The sequence below is a fragment of the Stenella coeruleoalba genome (assembly GCF_951394435.1).
Source record: "Stenella coeruleoalba genome assembly, chromosome: 17".
Lineage (NCBI taxonomy): Eukaryota > Metazoa > Chordata > Mammalia > Artiodactyla > Delphinidae > Stenella > Stenella coeruleoalba.
The window spans coordinates 57,581,567-57,604,712 of NC_137163.1; the positions used below are offsets into that span (position 1 = coordinate 57,581,567).

Sequence of the window (23,146 nt, forward strand, 5' to 3'; positions counted from 1 at the left end):
TCTTTGAAAAAAGACACCATTTCAGAGGCCTTGGAGAATGGAGTCTCTTTGACAAAGGTGTGAGGTTATAGATGGAGGTGTGGTAGAGGACAAGGCATTCCCTGGAGAGGGGATATCTGAACAAAGTCAGCAGGAAGCAGAGGAAGTGCTGACTCCCTGGGTTTCTGAGTCTGAGTTAGGGAGGTTAAAGATGGGGAGAGGTCAGTTAGCGTCCAGAAGCTTTGAGGCGATGCTTGGACTTCATTTGATAAGCAGTGGGGAGCTATTGAAAGGTTTAGGGTTGGGCAGTGACATTTGTTTGTACATTCGTTCAACAAATATTTATTTATGTCAGGCATTGCACAATGTGCAAAATAAACCAAAAAAGAAAAATATATATACTGCTCTTGTATAACTTACGTTCTAGTGGGGGAGAGAGTCAGTAATCAGTATGCATAATAAGTATATTATATAGTATGTTCGGTAATATATACTATTGACGAACTAAATAGAACAGGATAATGGGACTGGTTATGTGTGTATGTGGGTTAGGAAAGAGCGTAGTTGTGATTTTAAATAGGTGGTCAAGGTACGCTTCAGCGAGCAGGCAGCAGATGATAGAACCTGGTAGTACATTGGGGAGAAGAGTCCAGGAAGCCAGGTCCTATGGCATTGAATGGGGAGAAGGACCGAAGAGTCTGGAGGCAGGAAGATCACTTGTGTGAACTGATTTGATGCCTCAGTTTGGAGGTGGAATTTCTTTTCCACTTGGTATATCTTTTTGCCTTAGCAAAGAAGTCCATCAGTTAACTAGCCTGATAAAATCTGCTTTGTTTTTTTAAATTTAGGAGAGATACAATTTTGAAACTAGTGTTATTCTTTATTGCCAGGAGTTCAGAGTTTCAAGTGTATTTATTGACTACTCATGTCAGAATCACTTGGAATACCAGTTAAAAATAAACATGCCTGGACCCTGCCCATACCTGATCTTGAAAGGTAGAGGGGATAATGGTTAAGAACACAAGCTTGAGACAGTCTATTTGGGTTCAAATTCTGAATCTGACTCTTACTTGTCTGGGAGGTCTTAGGCAAGATATTTAATGTTTCTGTACCTCAGTTTTCTCATGTGTACAGTGGGAATATTGCTCATGGTAAGGATAATATCTATTTCATAGCATTGTGAGAATTAAATACAGTTGACTGTTGAGCAACACAGGTTGGAACTGTGCAGGTCCACTTATATGTGGGTTTTTCAATAAATATACTACCTGTAGTTTCATTTTACAGATCTTTAAATTAACTAGGTGGGAGGAAGAATTCTGTGTTCAATTAGACATCACAATAGGTGGAATCAAAAGAACTAGGCTTGAGTCCCGATTCTATTTAAACAGTTTCAGCTTCCTGCCTTGGGTGAGTCATTTTCATTTCCTTTGCTTTTGAGGCAGATTTTTGAGTGTGTAGGGTCCTGCGCCCTTAACCCCCGCTTTTGTTCAGGAGTCAGATGTCAATTCATGTGAAGTGTTTAGAACACTGCTTGTCATATCCTAAGCCTTTAATTTCAGACACAATCGTTTTTGTTTTTACTGAATCATAATTCCTGAAGGTGAGGCCATTAATCTTCATTTTTAATAGATACCCTGAATGACTCATTTGCCCATGTGCTGTATTGTTACTAATTGCAAAGCTACAGTAATAATGCTTGGTGACTTTTGTTAGAATATGGGTCAGTGTCAATTTTCCAGATAAGAGTGGTTTATTTAGTAACACATGCCGTTGTTTACTGGGTGCATATGCTAAGCATGTTCTAGGCTGTTGGCAGCAACCCTAAAGGGGTAGGTAGATATTAACCCAGTTTTACAGATGAGAAAATTGAGGCCTTTGCTAGGGAAGAAACTTGCCGAAGGTGAGACAGCTGTGGAATTGTCATGGATCTCCGGCTCTGCCCAACTCCAGAGCACTTGCTCCTTCCATGAAATCAGCTTCTAGTTGCTCAGCCTTTTAATCTTGCAAATGGATACTTTTTATGCTCAGATATTTCCCGGGATCCTGGTATTCACACCTTTGTATAGTCACCTCCTGCAATAAGGTACCAGGTGTAGAATATGGCAGAAATGATGATATGTGATGTCACTTCTGAGATGAGGTTCTAAAGGACTGGTTTCTGTCTGTCTGTCTGGCTCTCTCTCTTGATCTCTTGCTCTGGGGGAGTTCGCTGCCCTGTTGTGAGCAGCTCTTTGGAGAGGCCCACGTGGGGAGGAACTAGAGCCTTCTGCTAACTGCTGTGTGAGAGAGCTCAACCCTCCAGCCCCAGTCAAGCCTTTGGATGTTGCGGCCCCAGTTGGTACCTGGCCTGCGACATCATGAGAATCCCTGAGTTAGAACTACACAGCTCAGCTGCTTCCTGATACCTGGCCTTCAGAAACTGTGAGATAACGAATGGTTGATGTTCTAAGCTGCTGAATTTTGGGGTAATTTGTTAGACAGCCTTAGCTGACTAGTGCATTTTGCAATTTTATTATGAACTTCTGAGTTCTACCCCTTGATCCCGACATCCTGGTGCCCCTCCGCGTCCTCCACACTATTCCCAGTTGTTTACTCCTTTGTTAGGCTTATTTGTTATCTAGATCATCTCTGCTCCCTTTCTCCTCACTAAGTGTGTTATTGACTGGGTCCCCCGTGCTATTTACTAGCTAGTCTATCACTGTAGCACCCAGTAGAGCACTCAGTGACCATCAGCTGGCCAGGTGGCTGAGGGCAGTGGACCGACTCATCCTTGTCTGGGATCCTTTACTTATGCATGTGATGAGTCGGCCTCCACCAGCAGCCAGAACGGACCTTGATCCAGGTAGTTTCCCAGTGATAAAGATTCTAGTTTCTGTTGTAAAAGCTGTATGGGTATTTAGATGGAAGGGCTGAGGACACCCCGGAGTCTTCCTGCTTTTCTCCCTCTGCTTGTTCTTAAGCAGCAGAGCCAACTCTAAAAAGAAAATTCACTTTGGTTAGCGTTTCTGTTTTTATTTCAAAGTAAGACAATGTGGCAGAAAAATCATTAGGGCTTGGATCAGCTTATTGAAAGCAATAATCTTCCTATTAAGACAAATATCCCCATGGTTTCTGGTCTTTGGGAGCTTTTCCCGGGTGTCATTCTCCCCCTCTGCAGTTATCACCCTTGGATTTCCAGTTCTCAAAATTTGGAGGCCAGATTTCTTGAGAGGTTTGTCTTTCTAAATCAAATCCTCTCATGGAGAATCTAAATTTGGAATTGCTCTCTGTTTTGATCAACATGCCAGTTAGATATTTAGAACACTCTTTAATGAAATGCTGGGGCCATGTATGTCTTCTTAGAAATCCACAGAAAAGATTTAACTGAATTTTGCCAAGAATAAAAGACTTTAATGATAAATGTAGGTCTTGAACTTGGTGTCCTACTTCTATGTTGAATAGATAGATATCTGTTTCTGGCTACTTCTAGAGAGATATTAGCCCACTAGCCAGTTCTGTGAGCCATCCTCACTTGTGGTGAAGATTCTTTGAAGATGGTAATGTTCTTCCATAAATTTTCAACATCTTTAGCTAGGAAGCAGGTACTCAAACCACTACAATTGTTTTCTTAAAAATACATGGGAGGAATTTAATTAGAGCTGCTCAGATGAATGTCTAGTTTGCATTAATAATTGAGCTTGATAATTAAGTCATCATTTCTTTTATCATGAACTCAGACCTGCTCTAAACATGCTTTCTGTGCTGGTCCTTCAGATACTTATGAAGCCTTGACAGTAGCCCAAGCAGATGAGTTTCAGTGCCCTGGGTGCTTTCCCATAGGCAGAATGGCAGAGTAGGTGAAGTATGTTGTTTGTTTAAGTAGTAAATTATTTTTATTTTTATTTTTTATTTTTTGCAGTACGCGGGCCTCTTACTGTTGTGGCTTCTCCTGTTGCGGAGCACAGGCTCCGGACGCGCAGGCTCAGCGGCCATGGCTCACGGGCCCAGCCGCTCCGCGGCATGTGGGATCCTCCCGGACCAGGGCAGGAACCCGTGTCCCCTGCATCGGCAGGCGGATTCTCAACCACTGCGCCACCTGGGAATCCCAGTAAATTATTTTTTAGAACAGTTGTAGGTTTACCAAAATTGAGCAGATAGTACAGAGAGTTCCCCTATTTCCTCCTCCTCCCCTTCCCCTTTCTCCTATTATTAACACCTTGCATTTGTGTGGAACATATGTTGTAATTAATTAACCAATATTGACACATTATTATTAACCGAAGTCCATAGTTTATACTAGGGCTCACTCTTTTTTTTTTTTTTTTTTCGATACGCGGGCCTCTCACCGTTGTGGCTTCTCCCGTTGCGGAGCACAGGCTCCGGACGCGCAGGCTCAGTGGCCATGGCTCACGGGCCCAGACGCTCCACGGCATGTGGGATCTTCCCGGACTGGGGCAGGAACCCGTGTCCCCTGCATCGGCAGGCGGACTCTCAACCACTGCGCCACCAGGGAAGCCCCTGTGCTCTGTCTCTTTATCCCTCCCTCCTGTTGAACCCTTGGCAACCACTGGTAGTTTTACTATTGCCCTGGTTTTGTTTATTTATTTATTTTTGGCTGTGTTGGGTCTTCGTTTCTGTGCGAGGGCTTTCTCTAGTTGCGGCGAGCGGGGGCCACTCTTCATCTCAGTGTGCGGGCCTCTCACCGCTGCGGCCTCCCCCGTTGCAGAGCACAGGCTCCAGTCACGCAGGCTCAGTAGTTGTGGCTCACGGGCCCAGCTGCTCCGCGGCATGTGGGATCCTCCCAGACCAGGGCTCGAACCCGTGTCCCCTGCATTAGCAGGCAGACCCTCAACCACTGCGCCACCAGGGAAGCCCTCGCCCTAGTTTTGGCTTTTCTAGAATGTGATACAATTGGAATCATACAGTATATAACCTTGTCAGACTAGATTCTTTCATTAAGCAATGTACATTTAAGGTTGCTCGATATCTTTTCATGGCTCAATAACTCATTCCTTTTTATTGCTGAATAATATTCCATTGTCTAGATGCACTACAGTTTATCCAGTCACCTATTGATGGATATCTTGGTTGCTTACAATTATGAACAAGGCTGCTCTAAACATCTGTGTGCAGGTTTCTGCATAGATGTAAGTTTTCAGCTCCTTTGGGTAAACAGCTAGGAGTATGATTGCAGGACCTGAAATAGGTTATTGGCCTGGTGATTCCCTCTTGTTCCCCGGTGGCTGTACACTTGTTGACAATGACCTCCCTACTGGGACAGCCTCACCAAGCTGCTGCAGGCCAGAAGGAGTGGCACAGTATATTTAAAGTGATGAAAGTGAAAAACCTACAGCCAAGAATATACTACGTGGCAAGGCTTCCATTCATATTTGGTGGACAGATCAAAAGTTTTACAGACAAGCAAGAGATAAGAGCGTTCAGCACCACCAAACCTGTTTTACAAGAAATGTTAAAGGGATTTCTCTAAGCAGAAAAGAAAAAGCCACAACCAGAAACATGAAAATTATGAAAGAAGAAATCTCACTGGTAAAGGCAAACATACAGTGAAGGTGGGAAATAATCCACACACGAAGCTAGTAGAAAGATTGAAAGACAAGAGGAGTAAAATCGTCTATATCCACGATAAGTAGTTAAGAAATACACAAAACAAAATGATGTAAAATACGTTGCCAAAAACAGTAAAGGTTGGAGGGAGGAATAAAAATGTAGGGTTGTTAAAATGTGTTTCAACTTGAGATCAGCAACTTAAAATAGTCACATATATATTGCTATATATATATATTGCTATATAGAAACCTCATGGTAAACACATACTAAAAATCTATAGTAGATATGCACACGCAAAAGAGAGAGGAATCCAAACATAACACTAAAGATAGTCATCAAATCACAAAGGAAGAGAGCAAAAAAGAAGAAAGGAACAAAAAAGAACTACAAAAACAACCTCAAAACAATGAACAAAATAGCTCTGACTACATGCCTATCAATAATTACTTTAAATGTAAATGGACTAAATGCTCCAATCAAAAGATGCAGAGTGATGGAGATTCCTCAAAAGATTACCAATAGAATGGCATATGGTCCAGCAGTTCCACTCCTGGGTGTTTATCTAAAGAAAACAAAAACACTGATTAGAAAAGGTACATTGCAGCTTTATTTACAATAGCCAAGATATGGAAGCCACCTAAGTGCCCATCAATAGATGAATGGATAAAGAAGATGTAGGGTGGTGTGTGCGCACGTGCGCCTGTGTCTTATTACTCAGCCATGGAAAAAGAATGAAATCTTGCCATTTGCAAAAACATAGATCGACCTAGAGGGTATTATGCTAAGTGAAATAAGTCAGACAGAGAAAGAAACATACTGTATGATATCACTTATATGTACAATCTAAAAAACAAGGCAAATGAGCAAACAGAACAGAACAGAAACAGAGTTATATATAGAGAGAACAGACAGGTGGTTGCCAGAGGGAAGGAGAAAAAAAAAAGAAAAGAGTGAGGGAGATTAAGAGGTACAGACTTCCAGTTGCAAAATAAATGAGTCACAGGTATGAAAATGTGCAGTGTGGGGAATATAGTCAATAACTATGTAATATCTCTGTACGGTGATAGATCATAACTGGACTTATCATGGTGATCATTTTGAAATGTATAAAAATACTGAATCACCAGGTTATGTAACAGAAACAAGCATAGTGTTGTAGGTCAATTACACTTCAAAAACAAAGAAACTCATAGAAAAAGAGATCAGATTTGTGGTTTTCAGAGGCAGGGGCTGGGGAAGGGGGAATTGGATGAAGGCAATCAAAAGGTACAAACTTCCAGTTATAAGATAATTACTAGGATGTAATGTTTAACATGATAAATATAATTAACACTGCTGTATGTCATATATGAAGCTTGTTAAGAGAGTAAATCCTGAGTTCTCATCACAAGGAAAAATATATATTTTTATTTCTTTAATTTCATATCTGTATGAGATGATGGATTTCCCCCAAAGTTGTGATAATCATTTCATGATGTCTGTAAATCAAATCATGCTGGACACCTTAAACCTATATAGTGCTGTATGTCAATTATATCTCAATAAAACTGGAGGACAAAAAAATAAAAGAGGAATTTAAAAAATCTACCTGAGGGGCTTCCCTGCTGGCACAGTGGTTAAGAATCCGCCTGCCAATGCAGGAGACACGGGTTCGAGCCCTGGTCTGGGAAGATCCCACATGCCACGGAGCAACTAAGCCTGTGCGCCACAACTACAGAGCCTGCGCTCTAGAGCTCGTGAGTCACAACTACTGAGACCAAGTGCTGCAACTACTGAAGCCCGCACGCCTAGAGTCCATGCTCCGCAACAAGAGAAGCCATTACAGTGAGCCCGCGCACCGCAACGAAGAGTAGCCCCCACTCACTGCAACTAGAGAAAGCCTGCGCGCAGCAACGAAGACCCAACACAGCAAAAAAAAAAAAAATCCACCTGAAGCTATGTTTACCAAAATATTTTTGTCATTCGGCTTCCTCTAAATTTTGCTGCATAAAAGGCCTCAACATCTCAGTGGCTCTCAACAGTCTTTATATGTCCCTCATGTTACATAGATATCATTTTCATGTGGCCAGACCTTAGTCACGTGGCCACATCTAAGTACAAGGGAGGCTGGGAAATGGAATCTAGCTGTGTGCATAACAATAAGAGGAAATTTGTTCTGTGATTAGTTAGCAGTCTTAGCCATGTTGAGTAAATGATTCAATCATACAGTAGCTCTTTATTTTGATCTTTCAGGGACAACAGGACAGTACTTGCATGACTGCAGAGTTCTGGGTGCTTTTTAGGAAAGCACTTTTCACCTCATGTCCTGTTCCCATTGCATCTTGAATTATCCTATCATTTTACTTCTGAGAGAGCTTATTGGAATAAAGAAAAATGTGTGTTGTTTCAACAAATACCTGTTTGATAATGATGGCTTCTAAACCTGAGAAAAGTCAGTAAGGAGCCTGAATAATAATAAATGTGGCTGTTATTTAGTCAGATTTTTAAAACTTGTCAGGTCTCCTGTCTTTTGTCAGAGGAAAGAGGCTATTTTGAAGCCTTCTAGCCCTTGATTTAGTTTCAGGATAATGGACTCCTCTTCACTTGTGACATTGGTATTCTCCTGTTGCCTTTAAAAAGAAAAGTACATGAAACTTGTGGCTGGATATGGCATTTCTTATCCAGAGTAGCGGGTTTTTAGATAGAAATGCTATAGATTTTAGCATGAGACTCTATTTCTTAATAAAATTTAGGAAGAAATGGGCGATGTTTGTGTGGTGTATTTTTTTAGTGATCAATCCACTAGATCTACTTTATTAACTAATTATAGTTGCAAAGCAAGCTTGGCTGCCCTATGTGTGTGACTTGGCGGTAGCGTATTCTGAGCATGTTTGGTCGGCCTCAGCTTGCTGCTGATTGAAGTTCACGGCCAAATATTGATTTTAAATAGGTGCCTACTGTTGCCCAGCAACTCTCATTCCCTTCAGGAGAAGTGTTTCCTATGAGCCTCTAGTTGCTGAGAATAGCTGTGTAAGCACTGTGAAAGTTTTTCCAGATTAAAATTTGGTCCTCCAGTTCATTTATTCCTTTCAGAGCTCTGACAGTCGGGTGTGTTTATGCCCCCCTGCAGAGCCCTCTTTAAGCTCAGTCAACAACTTGGAAACATTCAGCTTGGGCGAAACCTCTTTATCTTCCAGTAATCTCTCCATAGAGACCACTGTGCTCTTAAATACACCATTAATACCCTTAGACGGGACGGCCTGCTGCCATTCTCTTATTACTGAGCAACTGCTCCAGACTCTTCATATTACTGTAATTCCAAACTCTAAGTAATTATCACATTGAAAAGGCCAGGCAAGTGTACACCTGTTGTGACATAGCCGATTTTGTCCCCCGTCTAAACTTGCTTGCTTTGTGAGCTGCTAGGGAAGAAACAAACGGGACAAAAACAATCCCTGAAGAAACAAACACCCTTTGGCTACAAAATCTGTCTCTTATTTTCCAAGATAGATATTTCGTAAGTGCTAAGGCCATGTAAAATGACAAGCATTAGATTTTGCTTAAGCTTTCATCCTAAGGCAGATTGGCAGCTGTTGTCTAAAGCAAGCATCAGGCCTCACCTTGGAGTTTGTCCAGGAGGCAGAATCTCAGGCCCCATCCCGGATCTGTTAGGTCAGAATCTGTAGTTTATCTCGGTCCCAGGTGGTTTGTGAATGTAAAAGTTGGAGAGGCACTGGTTGGAAAACTTCAGCCTGAGGCTGCAATTACTGAAACCACTCATCAATGTGAGGAGGGATCATAACACTTGAACTCAAACTCTATTTATAAAATGAAAAATTTGTGTATTGTAGTTAACGATCTGAGCACATGGCGAATATCGAGCTATTCTGTTATTTCCTGCTGTGCTCATGAAACCTCTTCAGTCTGAGGACAGTAGTGACAAGAACACGTCCCGAATGGATAAGAGATGATCTCACTGAAAGAGACCTTTTTGCACAATTTTAGAATCCAGTCCCGGCTCCCTGGAGATAGAGAATTCAGGCATTCTTGAGATTTCTCGACAGGTTCTGGCTCTCGCAGTTGAAGACTCAACCAAAAAGTGTTTGGAGGTAGTTATTAAGGGGAGGGAATGAAGCCTCTTGCTCTTTTTTTTTTTTTTTTTTATATATCCTCTGTATCTTTATTAATTTTTTTAACATCTTTATTGGAGTATAGTTGCTTTACAATGTTGTGTTAGTTTCTGCTGTATAATGAAGTGTATCAGCTATATGTATACATATATCCCCATATCTCCTCCCTCTTGCGTCTCCCTCCCACCCTCCGTATCCCACCCCTCTAGGTGGTCACAAAGCACCGAGCTGATCTCCCTGTGCTGTGCTGCTGCTTTCCACTAGCTATCTGTTTTACGTTTGGTAGTGTATATATGTCCATGCCACTCTCTCACTTCGTCCCAGCTTACCCTTCCCCCTCCCCGTGTCCTCAAGTCCATTCTCTACATCTGTGTCTATATTCCTGTCCTGCCCCTAGGTTCATCAGAACGATTTTTTTTTTTTTTTGTAGATTCCATATATATGTGTTAGCAAACGGTATTTGTTTTTCTCTTTCTATCTTCACTCTGTATGACAGATTCTAGGTCCATCCACCTCATTACAAATAACTCAATTTCGTTTGCTTTTTATGGCTGAGTAATATTCCATTGTATATATATTCACATCTTCTTTATCTATTCATCTGTTGATGGACACCTAGGTTGCTTCCATGTCCTGGCTATTGTAATAGTGCTGCAGTGAATATTGTGGTACATGATTTTTTGAATTATGGTTTTCTCAGGGTATATGCCCACTAGTGGGATTGCTGGGTCATATGGTAGTTCTATTTTTAGTTTTTTAAGGAACCTCCATACTATTCTCCATAGTGACTGTATCAATTTACATTCCCACCAACAGTGCAAGAGGGTTCCCTTTTCTCCACACCCTCTCCAGCAATTATTGTTTGTAGATTTTTTTGATGATGGCCATTCTGACTGGTGTGAGATGATACCTCATTGTAGTTTTGATTTGCATTTCTCTAATGATTAGTGATGTTGAGCATCCTTTCATGTGTTTGTTGGCAATCTGTATATCTTCTTTGGAGAAATGTCTATTTAAATCTTCTGCCCATTTTTGGATTGGGTTGTTTGTTTTTTTGATATTGAGCTGCTTGAGCTGTTTATATATTTTGGAGATTAATCCTTTGTCCGTTGCCTCATTTGCAAATATTTTCTCCCATTCTGAGGGTTGTCTTTTCATCTTGTTTATGGTTTCCTTTGCTGTGCAAAAGCTTTGAAGTTTCATTAGGTTCCATTTGTTTTTTTATTTCCATTTCTGTAGTTGGTGGGTAAAAAAGGGTCTTGCTGTGATTTATGTCAAAGACTGTCCTTCCTATGTTTTCCTCTAAGAGTTTTATAGTGTCTGGCCTTACATTTAGGTCTTTAATCCATTTTGAGTTTATTTTTGTGTATGGTGTTAGGGAGTGTTCTAATTTCATTCTTTTACATGTAGCTGTCCAGTTTTCCCAGCACCACTTATTGAAGAGACTGTCTTTTCTCCATTGTATATCCTTGCCTCCTTTGTCGTAGATTAGTTGACCATAGGTGCATGGGATTATCTGGGCTTTCTATCCTGTTCCATTGACCTATATTTCTGTTTTTGTGCCAGTACCGTATTGTCTTGATTACTGTAGCTTTGTAGTATAGTCTGAAGTCAGGGAGTCTTGATTCCTCCTGCTCCGTTTTCTTCCCTCAAGACCACTTTGGCCATTCGGGGTCTTTTGTGTCTCCATACAAATTTTAAGATTTTTTTGTTCTACTTCTGTAAAAAATGCCATTGGTAATTTGATAGGGATTGCATTGAATCTGTAGATTGCTTTGCATAGTATAGTCATTTTCACAATATTGATTCTTCCAATCCAAGAACGTGGTATATCTCTCCATCTGTTTGTATCATCTTTCATTTCTTTCATCAGTGTCTTATAGTTTTCTGCATACAGGTGTTTTGCTTCCCTAGGTAGGTTTATTCCTATGTATTTTATTCATTTTGTTGCAGTGGTAAATGGGAGTGTTAATGTCTCTTTCAGATTTTTCATCATTAGTGTATAGGAATGCAAGAGATTTCTGTGCATTAATTTTGTATTCTAAAACTTTACCAAACTCATTGATTAGCTCTAGTAGTTTTCTGGTAGCATCTTTAGGATTCTCTATGTATAGTATCATGTCATCTGCAAACAGTGACTGTTTTACTTCTTCTTTTCCAATTTGTATTCCTTTTATTTCTTTTTCTTCTCTGATTGCTATGGCTAGGACTTCCAAAACTATGTTGAATAATAGTGGTGAGAGTGGACATCCTTGTCTTGTTCCTTATTTTAGAGGAAATGCTTTCAGTTTTTCACCATTGAGTATGTTTGCTGTGGGTTTGTCATATATGGCCTTTATTATGTTGAGGTAGGTTCCCTCTATGCACACTTTCTGGAGAGTTTTTATCATAAATGGGTATTGAATATTGTCAGAAGCTTTTTCTGCATCTATTGAGATGATCATATGGTTTTTCTTCTTCAGTTTATTAATATAGTGTATCACATTGATTGATTTGCATATATTGAAGAATCCTTGCATTCCTGGGATAAACCCCACTTGATCATGGTGTATGATCCTTTTAATGTGCTGATGGATTCTGTTTGCTAGTATTTTGTTGAGGATTTTTGCATCTATGCTCATCAGTGATACTGGTCTGTGGTTTTCTTTTTTTATGCCATCTTTGTCTGGTTTTGGTGTCAGAGTGATGGTGGCCTCGTAGAATGAGTTTGGGAGTGTTCCTCCCTCTGTATATTTTGGAAGTTTAAGAAGGATAGGTGTTAGCTCTTCTCTAAATGTTTGATAGAATTTGCCTGTGAAGCCATCTGGTCCTGGGCTTTTGTTTGTTGGAAGATTTTTAATCACAGTTTCAGTTTCAGTGCTTGTGATTGGTCCATTTATATTTTGTTTCTTCCTGGTTCAGTCTCTGAAGGTTGTGCTTTTCTAAGAATTTGTCCATTTCTTCCAGGTCGTCCATTATATTGGCATAGAGTTGCTTGTAGTAATCTCTCATGATTCTTTGTATGTTTGCAGTGTTAGTTGTTACTTCTCCTTTTTTCATTTCTGATTCTGTTGATTTGAGTTTTCTCCCTTTTTTTCTTGATGAGTCTGGCTAATGGTTTATCAATTTTGTTTATCTTCTCAAAGAACCAGCTTTTAGTTGTATTGATCTTTGCTATTGTTTCCTTCATTTATTTTTCATTTATTTCTGCTCTGATCTTTGTGATTTCTTTCCTTCTGCTTACTTTGGGGTTTTTTGTTCTTCTGTCTCTAATTGCTTTAGGTGTAAGTTTAGGTTGTTTGAGATTTTTCTTAAGCCTCTTGCTCTTTAATATCTCCAAAAGCATTTCTTAAAGGAAAGAAAAAAAAGCCTCTGGCCTGTTTATTGGACAGGAGCTCAATTTCAGTTATTTTGAGAGGGCAGAAACACACTCCACCCATAACATTCAAAGCTCCTGCCAAGTGAGAATTTCTTTGCAAGTCAATAGGTCAAGTAATAGAGTTGGTTGGAACTCATTTATCACTTAAAGATTTGCATTTAGGTCTGAATAATTTGAATATATTACTAGTTTGTGCATTTTTCTGGAGAAGGGGGTTCCAAGGGGTAATGTTTTTTCTTAGAACACAGTGCCACAATAGACTTTTTTCCCCTTGGGTTAGAAAATAAACGGAGAAAGTAATGGCATTCTCATAGGGAGTATTTCCTACAATTCTAACATAGAATTTCCAATCTGAGGGCTGACATACTTTCAAAAGAAAGTCAGGATTATGCATGTAGGAATTGAAGCCTCCTTCTGAGCCAGGGATGTCGTCCTGAACTGCCTTCTTTATCTCATCCATCGCATACACCACAAAGGAACATACAGACCAACCACCCCCACCTCCTGTTCACTCACTTCTAGCCTCTCGTCCTTCCCCTGGCCTCTGCTCCCCCTTACCTGTCTTCTACCATTGCTGTGACTAAAATTTCTATGCAGGATCACCGGGACACCGAGTCCAGTGGCTTGTTTATAAATCTCTGTAGCATTTGGTCCTCTCCACTTTCTCTCCTCCCACTATTCCTGTGGTATTGGTCACTGAAGTTTTTGTCCAGGTTTTTTGCCTCTTGAGAGCACTTGAGCCAGAATGCCCGAGTTTGAATCCTAGCTTCACCACTTGCTAGTTATGTGTCTGGGGCGAGTTATTTATCTTTTGGGTGCTTCAATTTTCTCATCTATAAAATGGGGGTAGTGAAAAAACCTACCCTACAGGGTTGATGTAACGTGCATAGGAGAATGTCTGGTACATAGTAAGGGTTCCTTAGGGGTGAGTTATCATATTGTCATTGTCTTCATCACCATCACCACCACCACCACCACCATCATCATCACCATCACCACCACCACCACCACCACCACCACCACCATCACCATCACTACCACCACCACCACCACTGCCATCACCATCACCACCACCACCACCATCACCATCACTACCACCACCACCACCACCACCACCACCACCACCATCACCATCACTACCACCACCACCACCACTGCCATCACCATCACCACCACCACCACCATCATCACCATCACTACCACCACCACCACCACCACCACCACCATCATCACCATCACTACCACCATCACCACCGCCACCATCACCACCACCACCATCACCATCACAACCACCACCACCATCATCATCACCATCACCACCACCACCATCACCATCATCACCATCACCACCGCCACCACGACCACCACCACCACCACCATCATCATCACCATCGTCACCACCACCACCATTACCATAATCACCATCAGCACCATCATCATCATCATCAAAGGGCAGTTCTTGCTCTTTGCAGGCTTCTTGGCCTGCTTCCTATTTGTAGGTGTTCACTGCCTTTTTTCTTTCTTCCTTTCATAGGACCTGTCTTCTCTTTGGGCTCTTCCTTGACAGTCTTGGGGTTTCCCGCATTGATATCTTTGGTCCTAACCTTTTCCTGAGCCCCAGAATTTAATTTCTAACCACTGGCTGGCCATTTACTTTCAGAATTTTCTGAGCATTTTAAACCCAACCTGCCAAATGGAATCCACTTTCTGGTCCTTCAAAGTCTCCTCTCTCCCTCCTTCCACCACTCCTCTTCCCTCCTTTCATCTTCATTGATGCCATCACAGACTTCCACAGCTCCTGCTGGGGAATCACAGGTAGAGCTTGGTCTTTATTTCCCCCACACCCCAGTCATCCAGTTGGGCTTCAGGGTCTGTTGAAGATTCCCTCCGTGGTATCTTGGAATATGTCTTTGCCTTTCTCTTTCCACTATTGCTCCCTGGAGCACACTCTTTGTATTAGTTTGCTCTGGCTGCCATTGGGTGGCTTAAACAACAGAAGTTTATTTTCTTACAGTTCTAGAGGCTTGAAGTCCAAAATCAAGGTGCCAACAGGGTTGGTTTCTGGTGAGGACTCTCTCCTGGGCTTGTGGACAGCCACCTTCTCAAAGACCTCACAGGGCCTTTCCTCTGTGCATGTGCTTCCCTGGTGTCTTGTCTTTTCTTATAAGGACACCATTCCTATTGGATTAGGGCCCCACCCTATGACCTTATTTAACTTTAATTACCTCCTTAAAGCCCTGTATCCAAAATACAGTCACATTGGGGATTAGGGCTTCAACATATGAATTTTGTGCGGGACACAGTTCAGTCCATAACAGCCTTGGTGCTGCTGATGGTTTCACTGATCTGCTATCTCCCCTCTGTGATCCATGTTCATATAGAGGCAGGAACGATCTTTCTAAAACAATGGTCCCCAACCTTTTTGGCACTAGGGCCTGGTTTCATAGAACACAGTTTTTCCACAGACAGGGTTGGGGGCAGGGAGGGTTCAGGTGGTAATGCTGGTGATGGTTCAGGAGGAAATGCGAGCGATGGGGAGCGGCTGTAAATGCAGGTGAAGCTTCGCTCACTTGCCCTCTGCTCACCTCCTGCTGTGCGGCCCAGTTCCTAACAGGCCACAGACCGGTACTAGTCCATGGCCCGGCGGCTGGGGACCCCTGTTCTAAAACAGAGCTCTGACCACCTCCCTCCCATTTCTAATAGCTTGACACAGCTCCCCCTTGCTTAGATGCAGTGTGAGGATTCCTGCTATGGGACTTCTGGGCTCTGTCCTTCAGTTCTTTACCCTTACTAATCTGGAAACTGGAGATAACTTTACCAACCCCGTGTTGCCATAAGGATGACGTAAATGCTGACAAGTAATTGTTGTTTTGTTGTTATGAAAATCACGTTCGTGCTCCATAGTCTGCTGTTCAAGGTCCTCCATCACTTTGTTACGCCGTGTGGTCCCCTGCCAGCAGCCTCCCCTCGTCTGGTGCTTGTTAGTGATGCAGATGCTGCACTGTAATTAGATCCTCAGGTGATTGGTATGTGAGGGTCTGGTTCCTCACCTGCTTCTTAACTGCAGTCCAGCTTTCTCCTGGTGCAGAAAGGAGACAGGCCTTGGAGACAGACAACGTGGTTTCAAATCCCAGCTCCTGGAATTTGGTTTCAAATCCCAGCTTTGGGTGGGCGTGGATGTTTACAGACCCTGTCTCTGCTTTGTTTCCATCTGAAAAATGGGGACAGTCATAGCGCTTACCTCACAGGGGTTTTTCGAGGATTAATTGAGACATTGTGTAAATAATGGAGTCTCTACCCTTGTGATTTTAAATTGGATTTCATATTTGAAACTAAGTACCTTTTTGTGTGCTTGGTTCATGGTACTTTTTTTTAAATTGAGGTATTGTTAATTTACAATGTTGTGTGGTTTCAGGTGTACAGTAGAGTGATTTAGTTATACATATATATATATTCTTTCTCAGATTCTTCTTCATTTTAGGTTATTATAAGATATTAAGTATAGTTCCCTGTGCTATATAGTAGGTCCTTGTTGTTTACCTACTTTATATATAGTAGTGTGTATATGTTAATCCCAGACTCCTCATTTATCTCCCCTGACCATCTCCTTTGGTAACCATAAGTTTGTTTTCTATGTTGTTTTGTTTTGGTTTTGAGTCAAGGTTTCCTTACGTGGCACTGGGGGGGAAATGGCGGTGGTGTTTCTTAACCCCTCGGCCTCTGTACTGTCTCATGCTGATCATGGAACAGGGTCCTGCTGGTTTTCCTCACGCAGGATGTGACCAGCAAAGATATGATGGTGAGACTCCTTTTCCCGTGGAGGGTCAATCAGCTGCTTCTTCAGGGGAAGGTGGAGAGAATCCTTTCAGGTCTCAGCAGTGGCCAGGAACCAGAAAGGGTCTGTATGTCTATCCCTTTGTGACACTTCACCCCATTATGGCTGGGAGAGAGAGCCTGTTCCTTGCCGCTCCAGCTGCTTCAAGCCTACTTAACCCCATAAAGAGTTCTTCTCAGTCAGTTTTAAAAAAACCTTTTCAAACTTACAGAAAGTTTGCAAGAATAAGAATACTAATGGGCTTCCCTGGTGGCGCAGTGGTTGAGAGTCCGCCTGCCGATGCAGGGGACACGGGTTCGCGCCCCGGTCCGGGAAGATCCCACATGCCACGGAGCAGCTGGGCCCGTGAGCCATGGCCCTGAGCCTGCGCGTCCGGAGCCTGTGCTCCGCAACGGGAGAGGCCACAACAGTGAGAGGCCCGCGTACCGCAAAAAAAAAAAAAAAAGACGACAGCTCCATATTCTACCCAGATCATTCACCCACTGCTCACATTGTACCCCATCTGCTCTATCATTCTCACACGCATAGTAGTTTATTTTCTGAACCATTAGAGAGAAAGTTGCGTACATCATAGCACTTTGCCCCCAAATCCTTCCATTTGTACTTTCTAGGGAGAGGGATATTCTCTTACATAACCACAGTACAGTTGTAACTTCAGTAAATTCAATATTGATACAATACTTCTATCTCATCTGCCATTGTATTCCAGTTTTTTTAAACTGACCCAGTAATGTCCTTTATAGAATTTCTTTTTTCTCTTTGGTTCAGGACCCAGTCTAGGATTAGGTATCATTTCTAGTTGTTATGTCTTTTTAGTCTCCTTCAATGTGGATCATTTTCACAGCTTTTTATGACATCAACATTTTTGAACAATGCAGCCTCTGCCTCTTTAAAAAAAAAAAAAAAGAACCTTTCTCATTTCGGATTTGTGTGATGTTTCCTCATAATCAGATCCAGGTTCTGCATTCTTAGCGTGAATACCTCGTAAGTATTCAGGGTATCACATTTGAAGATTCATGTCCACCTGCCTCTCGAGTGATAGCAATGTTGATCATCCAGTAAAGGTAGTGTTCAGTTTCTCCCCCGTGTTGTTACTGTATTTTCCATTCCAACACCTAATTAATCTGTGGGGAGGCCCCAAAAGACCACGCATATATCCCACTTATAAAACTTTCTTCCTGATTCTTGCCTGAGTCTCTATGGTGACGGTGGATGCAGTGTTTTTCTCTAAGAGGCGTCCTTCTTCCTCTTTATTGATCTCCTTATTATTTGTATGGCATGTTAGTCTGGGTTCTTCAGAGAAATAGACCAATAGGATATCTATATCTATATATCTGCATCTATGTCTATAAATAAGAGATTTACTGTAAAGAATTGCCTCACAATTATGAAGCAGAGGAGTCCCAAGTAGTCACAGCTGGAAACCCAGGAAGGTTGATGATATACAGTAATTCCCCCTTATCTGTGGTTTCACTTTCTGTGCTTTCAGTTACCCGCAATTCTAAAACATTAAATGAAAAATTCCAGAAATAAACAGTTCATAAGCTTTAAATTGTTCACCGGTCTGAGTAGTGTGGTAAAAACTCGTGCTGTCTCACTCCTCCCCACCTTTGACGTGAATCAGCCTTTTGTTCAGTGTATCCTGCCCGCTAGTCACTTGGTAGCCAGCTCAGTTATCAGATTGACTGTCACGGTATCACAGAGCTTGTGTTCAAGTCACCCTTGTTTTACTTAATAAAGGCCCCAAAGCACAAAGAGTAGTGATGCTGGCAATTTGGGTATGCCAGAGAGAAGCCTTTAAGTGCTTCCTTTAAGTGAAAAGATGGAAGTTCTCAACTAATTAAGGAAAGAAAAATATTGTATGCTGAGGATGACAAGATCTACGGTAAGAATGATCTTCTATTTGTGAAATTGTGAAGAAGGAAAAAGAAATTCGTGCTAGTTTTGCTGTTGCATCTCAGACTGCGAAAGTTAACAGCCACAGTGCATGATAAATCCTTAGTTAAGGTGGAAAAGGCATTAAGTTTGTATAATAAGGTATTTTGAGGAAGAGGGACCACGTTCACATAACTTTTATTAGTATATTTTTGTAATCATTCTATTATTAATTATTGTTAATCTCTTCCTGTGCCTAATTTATAAATTAAACTCTATCATAGGTATGTATGTATAGGAAAATTTCTCATGGTTTCTGCCCCCATTGGGGGTCTTGAAACGTATTCTTTACTAATAAGGGGGGCACTCCTCTACTTCTAGTTTGAGTCTGAAGGCCTGAGAATCGGGAAAGATGACGGTGTAAATTTCATTACAAGTCCAAGTCCAGACACAGAAGACTGATATCTCAGCTCGAAGACAGTCAGGCAGAGAGAGTGACTCTTCTGTTCAAGCCTTCAACAGATTGGATGAAGGACATCCACTTTGGGGAGGGCAGTCTGCTTTACTCAGTTTACCGATTAAAGTGTTAATCTTGTCCACAAACACCTTCACGGACGCAACTACAATAATGTTTAATCAAATATCTGGGTACCGCGTGATCCAGTCAAATTGACACATGCAGTTAACCATCGGATATGGACTCTTGGACTCCTATTTTTAATGGTTTATAATCCACTGCTATCCTTAATTATGATGGTGATCAAATTGTCCTGTATTTGGCCAGCTGGCTGCTGTGTCATTATGACACGTTCACAGGATCTGATATCTGTGGCCTGGCACTCCTGTTGGGCAATTGCATCGTCTGTCTGTGTGCCCTGCAAGCTCCCTCCAAGTAAATTTTTGTGTGTTATATAGCTTTTCTGTAGACTATCTCTTGAACTCTTTCAAAATTAGGGAGAACCTGCCTAGACATATTTGAATGATGTGTTAACGGGCAGGTAGAAACTTAATATTGTTTGTAGTCATTAGTACTTAACTCCGTTTCCATTTGCACTAACAGGAGTCATCCAGTGGGTTATTGCTCTGTGGTGTATACTTTACTGGCTGGAATATTAACTTCTGAGCTGCCCATGGGTGCCCTCTGCTGGCACTGCAGTGCATACACACTTTTCTGGGATTTTTCTTCTGCCCACTTTGTCTTTTGCTTGATTGGTCTCTCCAATTATCACACAATTATGGATCATGCAGTGCAAACAGTTTTGGAACCTGCTTTGTTTACTGATATCAAGAATATCTTTCCCTGTAAATATATACATTTCTACGTCATCATGTTCATGTTTGCATAGTTTTCTATTATGTGAATGTTCTATTTAGCATTTAAATAATCCACTTTTAGGAAGCATTTGTATTCTTTATTTTTTCTATTTTATATAGCACTAAAGTGGACATTCCTTGTATACAAACCATTCATATGTGACTTATTAAGTTGAACTTGATAAGTGGATAGGAATTTGACAGGTAAAAATATAGGGAAAAGAGACTAGTTGGAGAAAATTGCATAGGCCAAGTTTAGGATGTATTCAAGCAATAGGAGAATCAGGTTTGGCTGAAACGTGGTGGGGTAATAGTGCGAGATGGTTGGAAAGTAGGTATTGTAGGATTCTTTCTATTGAACTGATAGACTCCAACTCCAACCGTAAGTGAAGCAGAATCGAAATTTCTCTGTTTAATAACTGGGAACCCCAGGGCAGCTGGATCTAGGGACTCAGATGCTCTTGCTCTGTCCCTTTGCTGTCACCGATTGTCCCTCTGTCCCTTCCCAGTTTCTGCACTGGTTCTCTTGCCTGTTGGCATGGGGACAGAAAGAGCTCTCAGCTCCCCCAGCTGGACATATGGGAAGAGTCACTTTCTCCCATTACTCATTGAGTAAACATCAGGGAAGGTCTGTAGTTGGTGCTTTTGGGGGTCAGATGTCTACCCTTAGACTAGTCCCTGTGAGCACGGGGATGGGGTGTCTGCATGGGCCAGATCTGAAGCGCTAGCCCACACCTGTGCCCAGGGGCAGAGGCCGGAACCACGGAAGACTCTCCCGCAGGAACCCTGTGGAGAAGGTGAAGCGGGATTCTTCAAGGAAAAGAGGGTGCTAAAGAGACAAACAGGAGATGTCTGCCACACTGCGGGGCGCTGGTCCGTCCTGGAACGCTTCAGGTAGGTCCGCGGTCGGTGCGGTCAGTGACGAACGAAAAGAGGGAAAGGATGAAAAAGGCATATTACGTGTACACGTTGGACGAAGAGCTCTTGGTGGTGCCTCAGCATAGAGGTGGAAAACGTGGAGGTGATTCCTCTTGCCTGGACTGTGGCAGTAGACTCTGAGTCCCCCCTCTTTTTTTTTCTTTAATAATTAATTAATTAATTTTTGGCTGCATTGGGTCTCCGTTGCTGTGCACGGGCTTCTCATTGTGGTGGCCTCTCCTGCCGCGGAGCACAGGCTCTAGGCGCACGAGCTCCAGCAGTTGTGGCACATGGGCCCAGCTGCTCCACGGCATGTGGGATCCTCCCGGTGAGTCCCCCCTCTTTTAGCCTCTTTCTGTCTACAGTGCATCCTGTACACTGTTTCCAGAGTCATCTTTATAAAACATTTCATCCTGTTTCCCCCTGGCTCAAACACCTTCTGTGACTTTTTTTGCACGTTATATTAAGTATAAAAATTTGTCACTCAAGGTCTTTAATGGTCTGTCCCTAAGCTACACTTCCATTTTTTATATCTTACAGCCCCCTTCTACTTAGTTTCTGAATCTTGAGCCTGCTGAATTTTTTTGCCATTCCATTAACATATCCCATGCTTTTCCCACCCCTGGTTCGCTGTTCTTATTTTCCTCACGTGCTAGAATGTATTGACTGCGACCAGAACTACAGCTGGTTCAAAGAGACAGATTTTACATAACGGTCCTAAGATTATACCTAAGTGAGTAGAGTAAAAATTTGAGACATCATTTAAATTCTGAATGCTCATGTTTATAAATAAGGCATGCAGTGTCTGCATAAGCTGTTATTTCTTTCTTCACTCCCTGTGGATTAGAGCGAGGACAGCAGTCCAGAATGCAGCCCCTGCCCTGGAGGGAAGGCTGTCTGGGCCCAGAGGGACTGGCAGGTGGACACATCACATCCTGTGTGCTGCTGGCGGAAGGGAGAGCTGGAGAAGGCAGGGCTTCCGAGAAGAGATGGCGTTTCTGCCTGAGTCTTGAAAGACGAATGAGCTTAGCAGGCAGAAAAAAGGCAGCATTTCAGGCAGAGGGTGTAGCATGGGGGTCCACACCAAAGATCAAGGACATGGGAATTTTGAGGGTTCTGAGGAGCTTGGAGGTGGCTGCGGCTTGCTCTGTTACCTGTGTCGGTGCTAATATCTTTTATCTTAGTTCCGGCTGCTGTAATAAGTTACCACAGAATTGGGAGGCTTATAACAACAGACATTTGTTTCTCACAGTTCTGGAGGCTGGGAAGTTCAAGGTTGGTTGATTTGATCCTGCTGAGAGCCCTTTTCCTGTTGGCAGATGGCTCTCGTCTTGCGTCCTCGTGTGGTGGAGAGAGAGCTCGAGTTAGCTCTCCTTCTTTTTTTGGGAAGACACTAATCCCATCAGGGGCCCAATCCTCTTGGCCTCATCTAAACCTAATCATCTCCTAATACCATCATATTGGGGGTTAGGGATTCAACATATGCACTGTGAAGAGACACAAACGATCAGCCTGTAACACTTTCTAACACTTGTGGCTCAAGGAGGAAGCATGAGAATGGAGAAATGTTTTTTTCCACCAGTGATTTGGTGACCACGGGTAGAGTGTTGAAAGGGTCAGGGGCCCCATTAACCACATCTAGTCCAAGAACGTAACTGTGATGCCTGCCCTATCTCGGTAAGAGATATTATGGATTTCAAGAAACCAGCCAACTCATTTTTTCCAATAATAAGAAACCATTTATTCTATTTCTAAATATAGAATAAACAGCATTTATAGTTGCCCAAATTTTGGTATCTCTTAGGAGAAAAACACAGGTTGATTTTTTGTTGTTGTTGTTACAACTAAACTTTTTAAAAACTTAGATAGACTTGCCAAAAATAGAGTACAACATGAGACTAACAGAAAAAAAATAGAAGATAACTCTTAAGATGAATATAGACTGTCTTGGTGCATATATATTTTATACACTAGCCACAGATTGTTTTTTTCATGCTTAAAATATTTTGTTTCATATTTGCTTCCAATCCAGGGACAGTATATTGAGTTCCCGTTTTATCAGGTGGACTTGAAAAGGTAGAACACGGCCTTTTTTTTTGTTATGCAGTAACAGACCATCTCCCGCCTACGAGAGGGGTTGCTTTTATTTTCACCTTTTTAATATGAGCTGAGCCACGTGGGTGAAAGCAGCAGGAACCGTAAATGCTG

At 42.1% G+C, this 23,146-nt stretch overlaps 1 protein-coding gene across 3 annotated transcripts in view; it reads left to right on the forward strand.

The window, feature by feature from the left end:
* The window catches only part of LOC307175830 (tumor protein D52), a 120,258-nt gene that overhangs the window by 52,808 nt on the left and 44,304 nt on the right, over positions 1-23,146 (forward strand). The window contains exon 2 of one of the 3 annotated variants that reach the window (XM_079901403.1): positions 20,766-20,914. The exons of 1 other annotated variant lie outside the window; for it this stretch is intronic. In XM_079901403.1, the coding sequence (XP_079757529.1) occupies positions 20,869-20,914 (46 nt within the window). In that variant the 5' untranslated portion in view covers positions 20,766-20,868. The remainder of the gene's footprint in view (positions 1-20,765; positions 20,915-23,146) is intronic. One more of the 3 variants, XM_079901404.1, reaches the window with a different exon arrangement.